Source organism: Fonsecaea nubica (genome assembly GCF_001646965.1).
Source record: "Fonsecaea nubica strain CBS 269.64 chromosome Unknown Scaff49, whole genome shotgun sequence".
NCBI lineage: Eukaryota > Fungi > Ascomycota > Eurotiomycetes > Chaetothyriales > Herpotrichiellaceae > Fonsecaea > Fonsecaea nubica.
In genome coordinates this window covers 125,116-139,133 of record NW_019173722.1, presented here as the reverse complement: position 1 = coordinate 139,133, position 14,018 = coordinate 125,116, and the positions used below count along the sequence as shown (strand labels likewise).

The 14,018-nt window shown below is 50.9% G+C and overlaps 5 protein-coding genes across 5 annotated transcripts; 3 read left to right on the top strand and 2 right to left on the bottom strand.

The window, feature by feature from the left end:
* Positions 1-452: 452 nt before the first annotated feature.
* Positions 453-1,516, bottom strand: AYO20_07213 (hypothetical protein; the record flags this gene model as incomplete). The annotated part of the gene is made up of 3 exons (XM_022645500.1): positions 453-1,116; positions 1,209-1,382; positions 1,458-1,516. The coding sequence occupies 3 exons, from the start codon at positions 1,514-1,516 to the stop codon at positions 453-455; spliced, it is 897 nt and encodes a 298-aa protein (XP_022498539.1).
* A 515-nt stretch (positions 1,517-2,031) lies between these two features.
* On the top strand, positions 2,032-3,180 carry AYO20_07212 (hypothetical protein; the record flags this gene model as incomplete). The annotated part of the gene is made up of 3 exons (XM_022645499.1): positions 2,032-2,254; positions 2,314-2,463; positions 2,522-3,180. 3 exons carry the CDS (start codon positions 2,032-2,034, stop codon positions 3,178-3,180), a joined length of 1,032 nt encoding a protein of 343 aa, XP_022498538.1.
* A 597-nt stretch (positions 3,181-3,777) lies between these two features.
* AYO20_07211 (hypothetical protein) lies at positions 3,778-5,280 on the top strand (the record flags this gene model as incomplete). The annotated part of the gene is made up of 1 exon (XM_022645498.1): positions 3,778-5,280. The coding sequence occupies one exon, from the start codon at positions 3,778-3,780 to the stop codon at positions 5,278-5,280; it is 1,503 nt and encodes a 500-aa protein (XP_022498537.1).
* Positions 5,281-8,189: 2,909 nt separating this feature from the next.
* On the bottom strand, positions 8,190-10,822 carry AYO20_07210 (hypothetical protein; the record flags this gene model as incomplete). Its single annotated transcript, XM_022645497.1, has 5 exons — positions 8,190-9,562; positions 9,627-9,724; positions 9,913-10,333; positions 10,385-10,488; positions 10,542-10,822. The coding sequence occupies 5 exons, from the start codon at positions 10,820-10,822 to the stop codon at positions 8,190-8,192; spliced, it is 2,277 nt and encodes a 758-aa protein (XP_022498536.1).
* Positions 10,823-11,092: 270 nt separating this feature from the next.
* AYO20_07209 (hypothetical protein) lies at positions 11,093-13,845 on the top strand (the record flags this gene model as incomplete). The annotated part of the gene is made up of 4 exons (XM_022645496.1): positions 11,093-11,890; positions 11,972-12,614; positions 12,673-12,961; positions 13,020-13,845. 4 exons carry the CDS (start codon positions 11,093-11,095, stop codon positions 13,843-13,845), a joined length of 2,556 nt encoding a protein of 851 aa, XP_022498535.1.
* Positions 13,846-14,018: the final 173 nt, after the last annotated feature.

Here is a 14,018-nt window from a genome sequence, read left to right as displayed (position 1 = left end):
AGCAAGATGGTGCGGGGAGGAATTTTTTGATATTCTTGTGCAGCTTGATGGTAAAGTGGTTCCTTCAGTGGAAGAGATATATATATGTACACAATGACCCATCGTTATATCTATCCCTGTGGTGTGTAGCTAAAAGCATGCCTGCAGGGCACAGCTGAAGGGCCCTATTCGTGGACCGTCTGGCAGACGCTTGTAGGCGTTGTGAGGCACCAAAGTTCACTTTTTACTGATGATCCCTCGACGTGTCTCACACGGCAATAAGCCACGCGGCGAACATGAAGGTCGAGCCTTGTGACTCCATCAACAGTAAGATTACGGTTCGATTTTCGTGATATTTGAAAAGTCTCGAGTTAGGAGCGAGCATTCATTATTCAAAAGAAGTCATGTTGAAAGAGTCAAGGTAATGTCGTCGGACTGGCGATGAGCGATTTATGCGTCGAGTCGACAGAAAACTATTTGCCCTTCTGCCCGCCTTTCACCGTCGCACCTTGTATGTTACCAGCTTTAAACTCGTCCACCATCTGGTCCATCGTCACCCATTCGACGCCCTCATGCCCGTTGACAAATTCAATGAATCTCTCATGCATGAGCAAGACCTGCGGTTTCCCGCTGACCTGTGGATGGATACTGATAGGGAAGATGAAGGTGTCATACTCTCGATAACAAAATGAGAACTGATCTCTCCAGAGCTTTTCCAACGCCCACGGATCAACGTAGCCGTGGCTTGGTCCCTTGAACGAGAATTGGAAAGGGGGCCAGTCGTCCAGATGCCAATTTGCTGGAATCTCAACGACGCTCGAGTCTTTCCACGCACTCATCGGGACCATCCAAGTCTCCGCGTCCTTGCTCGTGTCGGTTTCCTTCCAGGGATCCGTGTTGATGTGTGGGAGATAGTACAGCTGGAAGTCGTGATGCATAAAGGAGTGATCATATTCAATACCAAACTCCTCCAAAAGCTTGACACACTCCCGAGACGTTGCCCAAGCAGGGGCTGTCCAGCCTCGCGGCTTCTTGCCCACGAAAGAGGTAAGTACATTGATCGAGCGTCTAAGAACATCCCGTTGCTGGTCTTCGGTCAGAGTAGACACGAATTCGTGAGTGTAACCGTGCAAGCCTCTAAAAAGATTGAGCAAAGAGTTAGATATCAAATCAAAATCGCCATGTACAATGCTCCACAGAGAAAAAACAAAAAAAAAAAAAATACGTACATTTCATGACCGGCATCTCTAACCTTGGCGATCTGTTCGGGGAAGCTTTCGATCGAGTGTGCTGGAACAAACCACGATGTCTTGATGTGATAGCGTTCCCAGAGCTTAAGAAGACGGTCAATGCCGACTGTTGCTCCGAAAACACCACGCGACACATCCGTTGGGTCCGCATGACTGCCGTCAATGGTATTGATCCTTGTTTTGGAGCTGAATTAGTTGTCGAACTGTGTGGTCCAGGAGTAGCCTTACCATCCACTGACCGCATCCACGTCGATGCCATACCCAATAAGGACTCGCTTCTTTCCCATGGTGGTCGATGTTGGAGTAAGTAGTGACCTGAAAACCCCTTGCTTTTAAAATTCACACCGAATCGACTAGACTACCGGAGCGGAAAGAGAGGCCTTGAATGATGGGAGGCGGCGGTTCTATACTTTATTCCTTTCCTTAAGGGGAACCCCCATGTATGGAGTTGCATGGAGTTCTTCTCCAGAATAGGACGCTAGGCGTCACGCTGAATAAGTCCGCCTTTGGTCTTTCCCACCATTGTGGAACCTCAACAACACGGAGGTGAGCGAAGTTAGCGTCGCCTAGATGCGCCAGGGGCGAATTCGCTCAAACCACGAATCACCATTTCTTCATTATGTGATTTGATTCAAAGTAGGTTTCTTTGTCGTTGATGATAGTCGCAGCATCCAACAAGCTATCTCTTCCCCGAGAATCGCCATTCTATCTCACACACACACACAGAGAAAGAGACACAGAGACAGGCGCGCGCGATGATAACCATCGACTGTAAAGGATCACCACACCAGGTAATTCTACCATGAGCTCGTCAGCCAGTCAAGATTTACTAACAGTTGGCTATTTTGAGATCGGCCGGCAACATGGCGAAGGAGCTCGACAGCAAATTAAAGGGTCTATTGCCTTTTATGCTGGACTATTTGAGTCCACGAGTCGGTTGAAGTGGGATGAAGTTCAGCAGCTGGCAGATCCTTTCGCGGCCACGATCCAGAAAAAGTGGCCTCCATTCTATGAAGAGATGCAAGGTGTGAGATGCCCTTGTTTCAAAATCTCTCAATCTCCCCCCTTTTGACACATGGCACAGGCGTGGCTGAAGGCTCGGGTTCTTCAGTACTCGACATTGTAGCCCTCAACATCCGCACGGAAATCGCCTTTGGACAGTTCAGCGACGGTTGTACCAGCTTAGCGTGGCATACCAGCGAATCGTCCTTTCTCGCACAGAATTGGGATGCAAGTATAATCTGATTTGGAAACTTGGACAAACCAGGCTGATATGAATTTGCAGTGGAAAGAAGCACAAAAGGAGAATCTCATAGTCTTGAAGATCCAGCAAGATGGGAAACCCGATATTCAGATGATCACGGAAGCAGGCATCATTGGCAAAATCGGATTCAACGAGAAGGGAGTTGGCGTCTGCTTAAACGCCATCAAGGCCAAAGGCATGGATATGAATCGTCTTCCGGTTCATTTGGCATTACGCCTGGCCCTCGAATGCAGCACAGCTTCGGAAGCCCTTCAAAAGCTGGAATTGTTTGGCGTCGCGTCCCCCGCCCATATTCTGGTGGCTGACCGTACTACTGCATTCGGGGTAGAATGTTCATCCACGACGATGGAGAAGCTCGTGGGCGACGGCCGAGGGAGACTGATTCACACAAATCATTACAAGTTGCAACACAACGGTGTAGTAGATGCTCAACTCCTAGAGGACTCGGAGCCTCGCGACACGCGGATGCTAGAGTTGACCGACACTTTGGCCAAACCAACATGGAATGGAATTTTCCAGGCCTTCCAAGATGAGGCCGATGCACCGTCATCAATCTGTCGAACACAGGTTCGGAAAAGCACACTCGCAACACTGTTCAACATCATTATGGATTTGAGAGCTGGCAGAGCTGAGATATGTCTTGGTCGACCAGTCGATATAGAGGAAAAGGTGTTGCTGTCATTCTAAAACACCATGTCTGTTTGTCACATCTTTTCAAAACTGTTGGCAGATGTATTGATGACAATGCCCATAGTCGACACAGTAGACGGAGAATCTCCCCAGACTTATCGGGGGGACCCACAGCAATGAATCAACGCGTGACAAAAGACCTTCTGCTGTCGGACGAGAACTGCCGAGTCCGTTCTGGCCATTCTCAAAGCATAAAAAGGCAAATAGACAACAACGGGTCCAGATTCGTGACCCCGCAGCAACAACACACATCACGACTCAACTTTGAAACGCACTGTCCGACAGGTAAAATCGGGAGCCTCGGAGGAAGGCGACCAGATCCCAGGCGATCAAGGTAGCTTGTTGTCGGCAATGCCGTGATTGGGTTTGAGTCGCTCGATCGGGATTGCTGGTCGGGGTAGAGATCCACTTCTCATATCATTGAATGGGAATGCATTGCCTTTTGCTCGATCCTGATATTTGTTCACAGGTGCGAAGGCCTTTCATTCATCAAGCAAGATTACAAGTGCCACAACTAGAACAACATCTTCAGTGATTATACTTGTTTTCAATCCCAGGACCTGCTATCCTACCAACCCTCCCAAGCATACCACAATGCTTCTCTCACTCCTCCCTTCTCTGTGCAGTATATTGGCACTCGTTCTACTGGTCGGGCCTTTGGTCAGCTACTGGTGGGATCGAAAGGGCCTGCGGAGGTTTCCCTCTCCATCCTTCGCCGCCTTCAGCTCACTATGGCGTGTCTGGCATAATCTCCGCCATCAACACTATTTGGCGGTCCACAAAGCCCATGAACAGTTGGGGACTCATGTACGAATTTCCCCAAATCACATTTCAGTGGCAAACCAACAAGCGGCCTACGACATCTATGGCCACGGTGCCAACATGATGAAAGAGGCCTTTTACGACTCCGGAGCTGGGGCACACCGGAACCTGGCCGATGCTCGCGACAAGATTGAGCATCAGACCAAACGGAAGATGCTTGCACACGCGTTTGCCCAGAAGACCATTGTCGGGCTCGAGCCTGTCTTGATTGACATGCTGCAGACTTTTGTCGGCGCAGTCGATGCCCATGTCCGGTCGGGCGAACCCATGAATATACGACTCTATTTCAACTATTTCACCATCGATCTTCTGGCCCTGATCTTGTTCAGCAAGCGTTTGGGATGCGTATCCCGTGGAAATGACTTGGTGGACGCAGAAACCACAGAGGGAGTCGTTTACAAAACTCCTTTTATCGAATCTTTGCACCACTCCCTCACCATCAACGTTGCGCTGGGTATGGAACCAGTGTTTCTCCCGTGGACGAGATGGCTGTTTCGACACCACCCGTACATGCGTGATGGTGTCAACTTTGAAAATATTATCCATCACAATGTCAAGGCGCGGCTTTCACAAGGTGTAACCCAGGACGACCTCTTCACCAGACTGTTGCAAGACAGCAAAGGGAACAAGTTGAACCTGTCCATGGGTGAACTTGTCGCCGAGTGCAGTGTCATGATGAACGCTGGCACCGAGACAACGACTGCGGCCATGACCAATACTGTTTTCCTCGTCTACACCCATCCTCGAGTCCTTGCGAAGCTGAGACAAGAATTGGATCCACTCTTCTCCGACAAAGGTCTTCCCAGTTACGAAAAGGTCTCCAGTTGTCCTTATTTAAGAGCTTGCACCGAGGAATCACTTCGAGTGCGACCTCCCAGCTCTATGGGCCTCCCTCGAGTTGTGCCCCAAGGAGGGCGGACGGTCGCCGGAGAATTCATCCCGGAGGGAACGACGGTATCCGTCCCAACGTACACACTCTTGCGTGATGGCTCCATTTTCGACAGGCCGTCCGAGTATATCCCCGAGCGCTGGCTCACCGACGACTCCGGGCTCAAGCGAGAAATGTTGAGGAGTCATCTCCCGTTCAGCACGGGCCCACGAGCCTGTATCGGACGCAACATTGCGTACTTTGAGCAGACCTTGGTGATCGCCGCACTGGTTCACCACTTTGACCTCGAAGTGCCAGAAAATTCCCAACTGGAAACTCAAGAACGATTCAACTCGAATCCCGGGAACCTCTTTGTTCATTGTAAACGACGTGACCTCAAGGTCTAAATGTGTATATAACGAGCGCCTTTTGAAATGAATGTCCATGGGCATGACATGATGACATATATGCAATGAGCAATGATATAGCTTTGTTCATTGTCTTTCTTAACCCGTGACCTCTTTTGAGAATTCTCTGACTTTAAAACTATCAATATTGGCCAGGATTATCACGTCTCGTTTTGCAACATGAGACATGGTGGTTGCACAGATCGGGTTGCCCGGCGAGAGATGATGAAGGCATTGAACTTTGAAAGGAATTCTGACCAGAGAAAAAGCCACAGCTTCAGACTTTTCGAAAGCCTTTATAAAACAAAGCGTCACATTTTGCACCTGCCAAGTAACCTCGAAAATAGACGGCATAGAGACTAAAATGAATTGTGAGGGTGACTCTTGACGTGGTGCCTACTGGAGAGCAGAGACCCTGCTAGAGAACAAGTTGAACAACTTCAAACTTGCTATAGATGCTGGTAATCTTCCTAGGCCATGATTCCGCGACCAATTCCTAGCCAACTCTGCCTCCGTCTGATGTTCTCAGAGCCCAGGCCAAGTTGTATCCGTCTCACCTTAGCACACAGACGGGCTAACGGAGACTCCGCCCTGATTTGTACAGAAGGCAAACGTGATGCTGGTGCTTCGGGCAGAAAGTTCAGTGGTACTCTTGGTGCATCCCCCAGCTCGAGCAGCTAGCTCAGGTGATCCCAGGAGGGATTTTCGCTCACAATATGGACCTTTGAAGCTGTGCCCGATGGCCGCCCCAAGTAAGGCGGACGGAACTGGAATGAAAGAAGGGTGACAAGACCGGGCGTTCTGGAGGACTTGAGATGGTGAGTATCTCTTCAGGGAGTCCTTGCTTCGATGAGGTCCTGAATACCCAGGTAAGAATAGGACTGAGGGTCACTCTCGCAAATGACGAAGCATCGTGGTCATGATCGAGGGAATAACGGTGGCAGGCGTATATTGGTCCCTGACTGCATCAGATGTCACATTTGAATAACACGCAGATTTTCGCCCCAGCCAAGCAAAAGCTGGTGAAAAGGAGTTGACAATGTCATGGTTCATGGTCAAAAGCAGGGGTACATATGGTGCCCTGCAGAGAGACCGAGGTTTCCTCTTCTGGCCCATATTTGAAGCTGGCAGCCGGCACTCTACCAGATGCGTAAACTATGTTACGCTGCTTTCATCGAAACCGGATTTTTGCTGGTAGGATCCCAGTATGGTGGGTCGCTATCTGATCAACCAATCAACAATGTCAGCTTTTCGATTCGATCGCGGAGCAGGCTGAGTGAATGCCAAGACGCTAACAGTTTGCGCCCTCATCACTGGTGAGAACAGGGCGGCATCACCCTACGCCGGATGCGGGGTGAGCCGCGAGTAGATTAATGTTTAGCAGATGGGCCAAGATCCGTCAGACATTTCACCATCTCCCGACCCTGTGCGGCCGCTCGACTGTACTGACGCGCACAACTTCGCTCAGCAGAAGTTCCTTGACTTCAGAGTCCCCCTAACTCCGCGTCCAACTTCCAAGATGAGACTGGAAATTCATACTAGACGGGCAATTGGAGATGGGCAGAAGTTCAGGAAGCCGATAACAGACAGTCGACCTCTCGTTGACGGTCTAGAATCCTCTTCTATATCACGGCGTGCGAGAGCGAGATTCCCATTCTCGACGAAAAAGTGAATATGCAGATGGCAAGGATTTCTCCCCCAGATACTCTCGGTTTGACACAAGAAGCAGCTAACCAATTCCATCCGGAACCCTCAGAGACTGCATCTATCAAGTTGAGAGCGCTTTGGCAAACACAAGATGGCTCTGAACGCCCCCGTATCCCGAAATCTGATGCTGCTGTCGAGAAACGGATGAGGCACGACCTCACCGGCGTCCAATTTGATAAACGTCACTTCGTCTCTCAAGACACATGGAGGCGGCACGAGCTCCAGGTCAGATCGGATCTGAGCCGTATCGCACGAACTCCGTAGAGGGAAGTTGTTCCATCATGAGGGGACAAAGAAGCCGAAACTGTGAAGGCGTCGTATGGGAAAGCAGTTCCATACGCTCTAGACCCTGGAAAGCGACCTTCTCTGTCGAAGCAGAAGAAACGGGCAAAAAACCTTGTAAGCGACGCCGGCTGTCGACTCTCTGAAGATTTCAGATAGGATTCGAAGAAGGTTGGAAAGTTGTCGAATGCTGCCACGGAAGTATTGTGGCGTTTATGCTTAATGCACCCAGGTAGTCACACTTACAAGCAGGATTAGGGAGAGGTCGCGAGCCTCAGGGAATATGGAATGCGTTGTGGTTTGATAGAGCCAGTGATGCTATTTTACATCATACTGGTTTTACCCATCTAGTGACCTCTACACTCATAAAGTCTCGTCTCGCTTACTAACAGCCCGCGCTCCTCTAAAGTGTTACGCCGTATAGTGGAGGGTTATACTGGCTGTCGTTAGATCCACACGAGATGTAGTAGCTACTCATCGATTGGAATCGTTAGTGTCCGTCTATCGCCAGGCAGTCCTTGACACCGTAAAATATTGCTTAGAACGAGATTTCTCGATTTATACCTCAAAAATGCCAAAAGTTGAGCCTTCTTGGTCACCAATTACGCCTGCAGGAGGTGCTTCAGAGTATTCTAATTGAGAGACCAGGCCTAGACTTTTTGTTTAGTTTATCCATGATACGGCACCAAGTGATCGAAAAGATGCAGCTATGTCAATGTCCCGTGAGTGCTTCGCCGCGATGACCCGGTACGTAGCATTGGCGTCTATTACCCATCTTTGCGGGCCATCGTCCCAGTACGAGATACTGACCCGATCGAGCGATATACGGGCCGTGACTGTTTCGCCTGGCCGCACAAAGACCTTATCCCAACCTTTCAACTCCCGAGGCGGACGCATCAAATTTGGCTTTGTGACCTGCGTCACGTAGAATTGTACGATCTCCTTTCCCGCCTGATCCCCGATATTAGTGACATCGACCAAGACATAAGCTCGTTTGGTCCCTCGTCGTCCCCACATGCCAACACGGACGAGCTTAAGCGGATGTTGGAATACTCGTAGGCCGTATAGGACAGGCCGGCACCGAAGGGGAACAGTGGTTCAATCTTCCTGTGATCGTAGTATCGGTACCCGGCAAAAATCCCCTCGCCGTATTGTACGCGGTCATTACCGCCGGGGAATTTATCGTACGAGGGGTTGTCCTCGATCCGACGGGGAAAGGTGATGGGCAGTTTCTCGCACGGGTTCAAATTTCCGAGTAGAACATCTGCAAGGCAATTACCCTGTTCTTGACCTAAATACCACGCCTGAACAATCGCCGGTACTTCGTTGATCCAAGGCATAGTAATTGGAGAGCTCGTTTGGTTGACAACGACTGTGTTTGGATTTGTGGCGACAACAGCGGCGATGAGGGTATCGGAATCCCGCGGTAATTGGAGTGTTTCCATATCACTTGTCTCCGTTTCCCAGTCTGCGTCTCGCCCGACGACAATAACAACAAAATCACTGGCCTGCGCCAGCTCAGTCGCTTCGTGCAATAGAGTTTGGTCGTCTGGGGGCTGTTCCAGGAAGCCTATTCGGCCGCCGTCCTGGACCTCTTCTCTTTCCAATTCGCCTGTGTAAGTGATCTGGTATGGTTTCGTTTCACGACTGATGGACTCCAAGACCAACTCGTAGGAAATGCCAGCTTCCATGTAGAACTCATCCCGCTCTTCAGGGGATCCATAACTCATGAAGAGTGACGACTTGGGCGACCACCAACGGCGTTGAATGTCGATGAGAGTTTGCCCATTGATAAGAAGCTTTCCTGGCCCGCACGATGACAAGGAGAACTGGTGGATGCCACTGGTCTTCGGCGTCACGATAGTTTTGGCTCGATAAGAGTAGCGTTCGCCCGTTGTGAGCTCCGGAGGCAAGCCGTCGTAGCAGATCAAGTAAGAGCTCGGCCTACTTTCTGTGAGGAGCGTTTCACCTTCGTGTGAAGTGTTGTTCCAGAACGAAATTGTGAAACCAGATGTACCCGTCTCTGGGTTCTTCATGACCGAGGGATCGATAAGTGGCAAATATCTGTGTGCGAGAATCTCTGGCGCTGCGACGACTTTGACTCCTGGGTGCAACTTGGCGGCCTCGATTCGGAATGACTCAACTGGTGTAGTCCTGTAGTGCGGTTCCAGGTTTGAGCTGCCTCCGCCGGTCGCAACGGAGCGTATGGCATTTGGACCGATGAATGCAACGGACTTGTCGGAGAGATCTTTCAGCGGCAGGAGAGCTTCTTTGTTCTTCAAGAGGACCATTGCTGCCAATATTCAGTATTTGAGTAGAGTGACCGGAAAGTACGTATATGGGAAGACAGGTATTACCTTCGGCGCCACAGTGGCGCAACACCTCCCTATGCTCTGGTAGATCTTCTGCTCGCTCAGTGCCCTCCTTCCAATCGGGAATGGCACTCTTCCCAGTCCTATAGAGCAGTTCGAGAATTCGTCTTGCTGATGCATCAATAAATGATTCTTCGATTAATCCTCTGCGAAATGCTTCGATGAGATGTTTACCACGCCTCCGCACTGGCCCTGGCATCTCTAGATCAAGTCCACCCACTGGTTATCAGCATGGTCAGAACCGGTGAGGTTGGGTGAGAGGGTTCCCTACCCTGCCTTCACGGACGGGACTATCGTGTTGGTACCGAACCAGTCGCTCATAACAGTTCCATCCCATCCCCATTCTCCGCGAAGGATAGCCTGCAGCAGCTGAGCGTGGGCGGAGCAAAAGGTACCGTTGATCTTGTTGTAAGCAGTCATCAAGGTCCAGGGGTTACTATCTCGAATAGCGATCTGGGATGGCTGGAGGTGAATCTCTCGTAATGCTCGATCTGGGATATACTCGTCGATGAAAAATTGTCGCGTTTCTTGGTCGTTAGCTGCAAAATGTTTGATACAGGCTCCAATGCCTGCGGCTTGAATCGTGTTGATATAAGTAGCGGCGAGTTTTCCGGTCAAGAAGGGGTCTTCACTGTATGCTTTAAAATTGCGCCCCCCGAGAGGAGTCGTGGGAAGACACACTTGCAACCACCCTTGTCAGCGAGAAAGTCACCAAAGTTCCCCCTCAAAGCGTGCGGACTCACCAGTTGGCCCGAGGAGGACGTCGACTTTGCTTTTCGCTTCGGCTACCAACACCTGGCTAACTTTTCGGATGACCGAATGATCCCACGTGGCGGCCAGTGCTACGCTGCACCGTTGTTAGCGGTCTGTTGGGCCCCAGAAAAAGGTGCCCTGTCATACCCTGTCGGTAAAGAAGCATCTTTGACGCCGTCCGCGAACAATCCTCCTCGCACACCCACTGGGCCGTCCGACGTTTTCATTTTGGAAATACCCAGGCGTGGAATGGCATTAGTGCGCCACGAGTCCGCTCCGGTGAGTAGAAGGACTTTTTCTTCCAACGTCAAACGCTTCAACATGCCGCGGGCATATGCTTTGGCCTCACTCACGCCGTCGGGCACGAGGATACGTGACCCGAGGGATGCATCCCCCTGAGCCTGGGCCTGAACCTGAACCTCAGCCATACTCGTTTTGGTCGATATTCCTGGGAAGAATTGGTTGTCTGATGGAGGGTTTATACCAACGATGTCGAAACTTGCCGAATGGACTTCGCCCTCTCTCGAAGAGAGGATTGGACAGCGTGCGTCCCGGGCTCGGGGACTCTCGGCTCGCCAGCCTCCCAATAGTAGAAGGACTTAGTCAGTCAGCTAGTGACATTGCCAATTACAAGACAAGATGTATGGGGTCTTTGAGCCACCTTGCCCGCTCCGACGACGCTATGCAAGCGCCCGCGAATGAGCGGACCGCCGACGCACTCTGTGGCAGAGATCCTCGCCCAGAGCAAAGAATCACGGCTCGGTCTCACACGCTCTCTCTTCCGACTCTACCTCGTTCTCATACCAGCTTGCCTCGTCGTCTGTGCCACCAATGGCTACGATGGTTCCGTTCTGAATGGACTCCAGGCCGTCGCCTCCTGGAAAGAGACTTTCAATCGTCCCCGCGGGGCGTTGCTCGGCATCATCTCTGCCTCGTATCCTCTCGGTGCCATCTGCTCAACCCCAATCTCTGCCCCAATCTCGGATCGATTTGGCCGACGCTGGTGTATTGCCATTGGTAGCGCGATCATGATCGCTGGTGTCGTCATCCAGACAGCAAGCAACACGATGGGGGTCTTCATCGGGGGACGAGTTGTGGTCGGGTTTGGCATCACCTTGGCCCTGGCTGCAGCGCCAGTCTTGATCTCTGAGCTTGCTCACCCGCGTCATCGAGTCCTCTTTACCTCGCTTTACAACACGAGCTTTTATCTGGGTTCTTTGCTGGCTGCTTGGGTCACGTTTGGCTCTTACCGCATGAACAGCATGTGGGCATGGCGACTACCCACGTTACTACACGCTCTGCCCGCCCTTGTTCAAATCATCTTTGTTTTTTTCCTTGACGAGAGCCCTCGTTGGCTTCTGTTCAAGGATAGAGCAGAGGACGCATATGCTATCCTTGTGAAACACCACGCCGACGGCAACCCTCATGACCCCTTGGACCAAGCGGAATTCTTCGAGATTGACCGAACCCTGCGCGCTGAGAAGGAAGTTGCAGCGGTCGGGCTCAAGCTTTTCTAGGAAACACGAGCGAATCGCAAACGATCGGTTGTGCTCATTTGTCTTGCGGTCTTTGGTCAGTGGTCAGGTGTCGGCCTGGTCTCCTATTACCTTGTCAAGATCCTCAACTCTATTGGAGTTACCACCCAACGAGAACAAACGTTGATCAACGGCGCTCTTAGCACCGTCAACTACGCTACTGGCTTGGCTGCAGCAATCATGACGACCAAAATTGGCCGCCGAAAAATGTTTATTGGCGGCGGCGTGGCCATGTGGCTGACGTTCACAAGCCTCGCCATCAGCATCGCGGTCTACAACGAGCAGCACTCCAAACCGGCAGGAAAATCAGCTCTTGGCTTCATTTTCATCTATTACACCGGCTACAACATTTGCCTCAATCCCCTTCTTTACCTCTATCCCACGGAGGTTCTTCCCTTCCGACTACGTGCGACGGGACTCAGTATTCTCGTCTTCTTCAACAAAGCAGCCCTCTTCTTCAACCAATTCGTGAACCCCATTGGAATGGATGATCTCGGTTGGAAATATTACTTCGTTTACGTCGGCTGGTTGCTGTTTGAGATTGCCGTCTTTTATTTCCTCTTTCCCGAAACCAAAGGTCACACCCTGGAGAATGCAGCGAAGGTGTTTGAGGATGACAGGGGTTTAAAACAGGATCCTGAAGCTTCTGCGTCAATTGACTATGCAACTACTGGCAAAGAGGAGGGTTCGTCCAAGCTGGTCGACGCGAGAGTTAGCACCCATGTCGAGAAATTGTGAATCAGAGCTGCCGAAGCTGAACGACTCAGCAAACCTCAGAAAAGCCGAGTCCTATTACCTGCTTGCTCGCCGGAGGATCGGCCTTCTAGGTCAATCGATCAATGCGTCGCAGTGCCACTTTCTTTCGGGTGTGTACTTGATGTATGCACTCCGCCCTGTCGAGGCCTTCCAGGAATTTCACCAGGCATCGGTGCTCTATCAAATCTACCTAAAACTGAGTCATTCTTCGGCAAAGACAACGCAAGTGAGAAAATTGGAGCAAAGAATGTACTGGAGCTGCTTCAAGTCCGAATGGTGTGTTCCTCGATTCCCTATTCTGGCGATTGATGTGACTGCACTGAAGGCTTCGCAGCGAGATCCTATTCGAGCTCCCACTGCCGGAATCTGGGATCGCCGATTTTGAATACCCTCATTTGTTCCCTTCGCCTCCTGAACCGGTCAACGTGGGCAGCTCCAGTCCAATGCTGGATGTATTCACCACCAGCCCGGTCTCTTCCTCATCCTTGCGTGCAACAGGGAACAGTACGCTGCAGCGAGAACATGAGCAGAGCTGGTTCTACTATTTGTCAGAGATAGCTCTGAGGAGAATTGGCAACCGAGTTTTAAATTCCTTCTACGGCGGTGAGCACAACCTCTGGGAAAACATGGATCTACAGTCCATGATCGACGTCGGTCAGGAATTCGTTGATCTCCTGTCTCAGTGGCATAACAGCCTTCCCGAGCTACTCACTTACGATCAGCATCATCTCAACAACATACCGGAGGAGGAGTTACCCTTCATGATTCGTACCCGCGTTCTTGGAATCAAGACTTTGATCTTCCGTCCATTCTTATTTTACGCCCCTCACCACCCCGAGCAGGCTCTGCAACAGCCAGTCATACAGCCGTATGTGCAGCAAGCGGTTGAATTGAGCATCCATGTCATTGAGAATAGCTCGGTTCGACACCGACACCATGGGACCTGGTACACCTGTCGAATGAGTATCAGCGCTGCACTATCACTTCTGGCAGCATCTCGAACCGATATTATAAGACTGCCCCAAGACTGGGAACTAGCCGTTCAACTCGCAATTGAGACTCTCTTGTACTGGGAGGCCGAAGCACCCGGTGATCTGAGAAAAGCACGAGGAATATTGGAAGATCTACTGGCACAGACTGTAGTTTCGCGCGGCGAATAATGTCAGTCCCATTCCGCAGTACGGCGGAAGAAAGCGCATTTAACATTCAAATAATTTTGGCGGATGCTGTCATAAAAGTTGGATTTTGTGATTCTACATAAACCGTCGAACAGTTCTCGAGGCTGTCTTTCCTTGGCACAAGCATTGTGCAAGGCCGCAAGAGGAACAGCAAC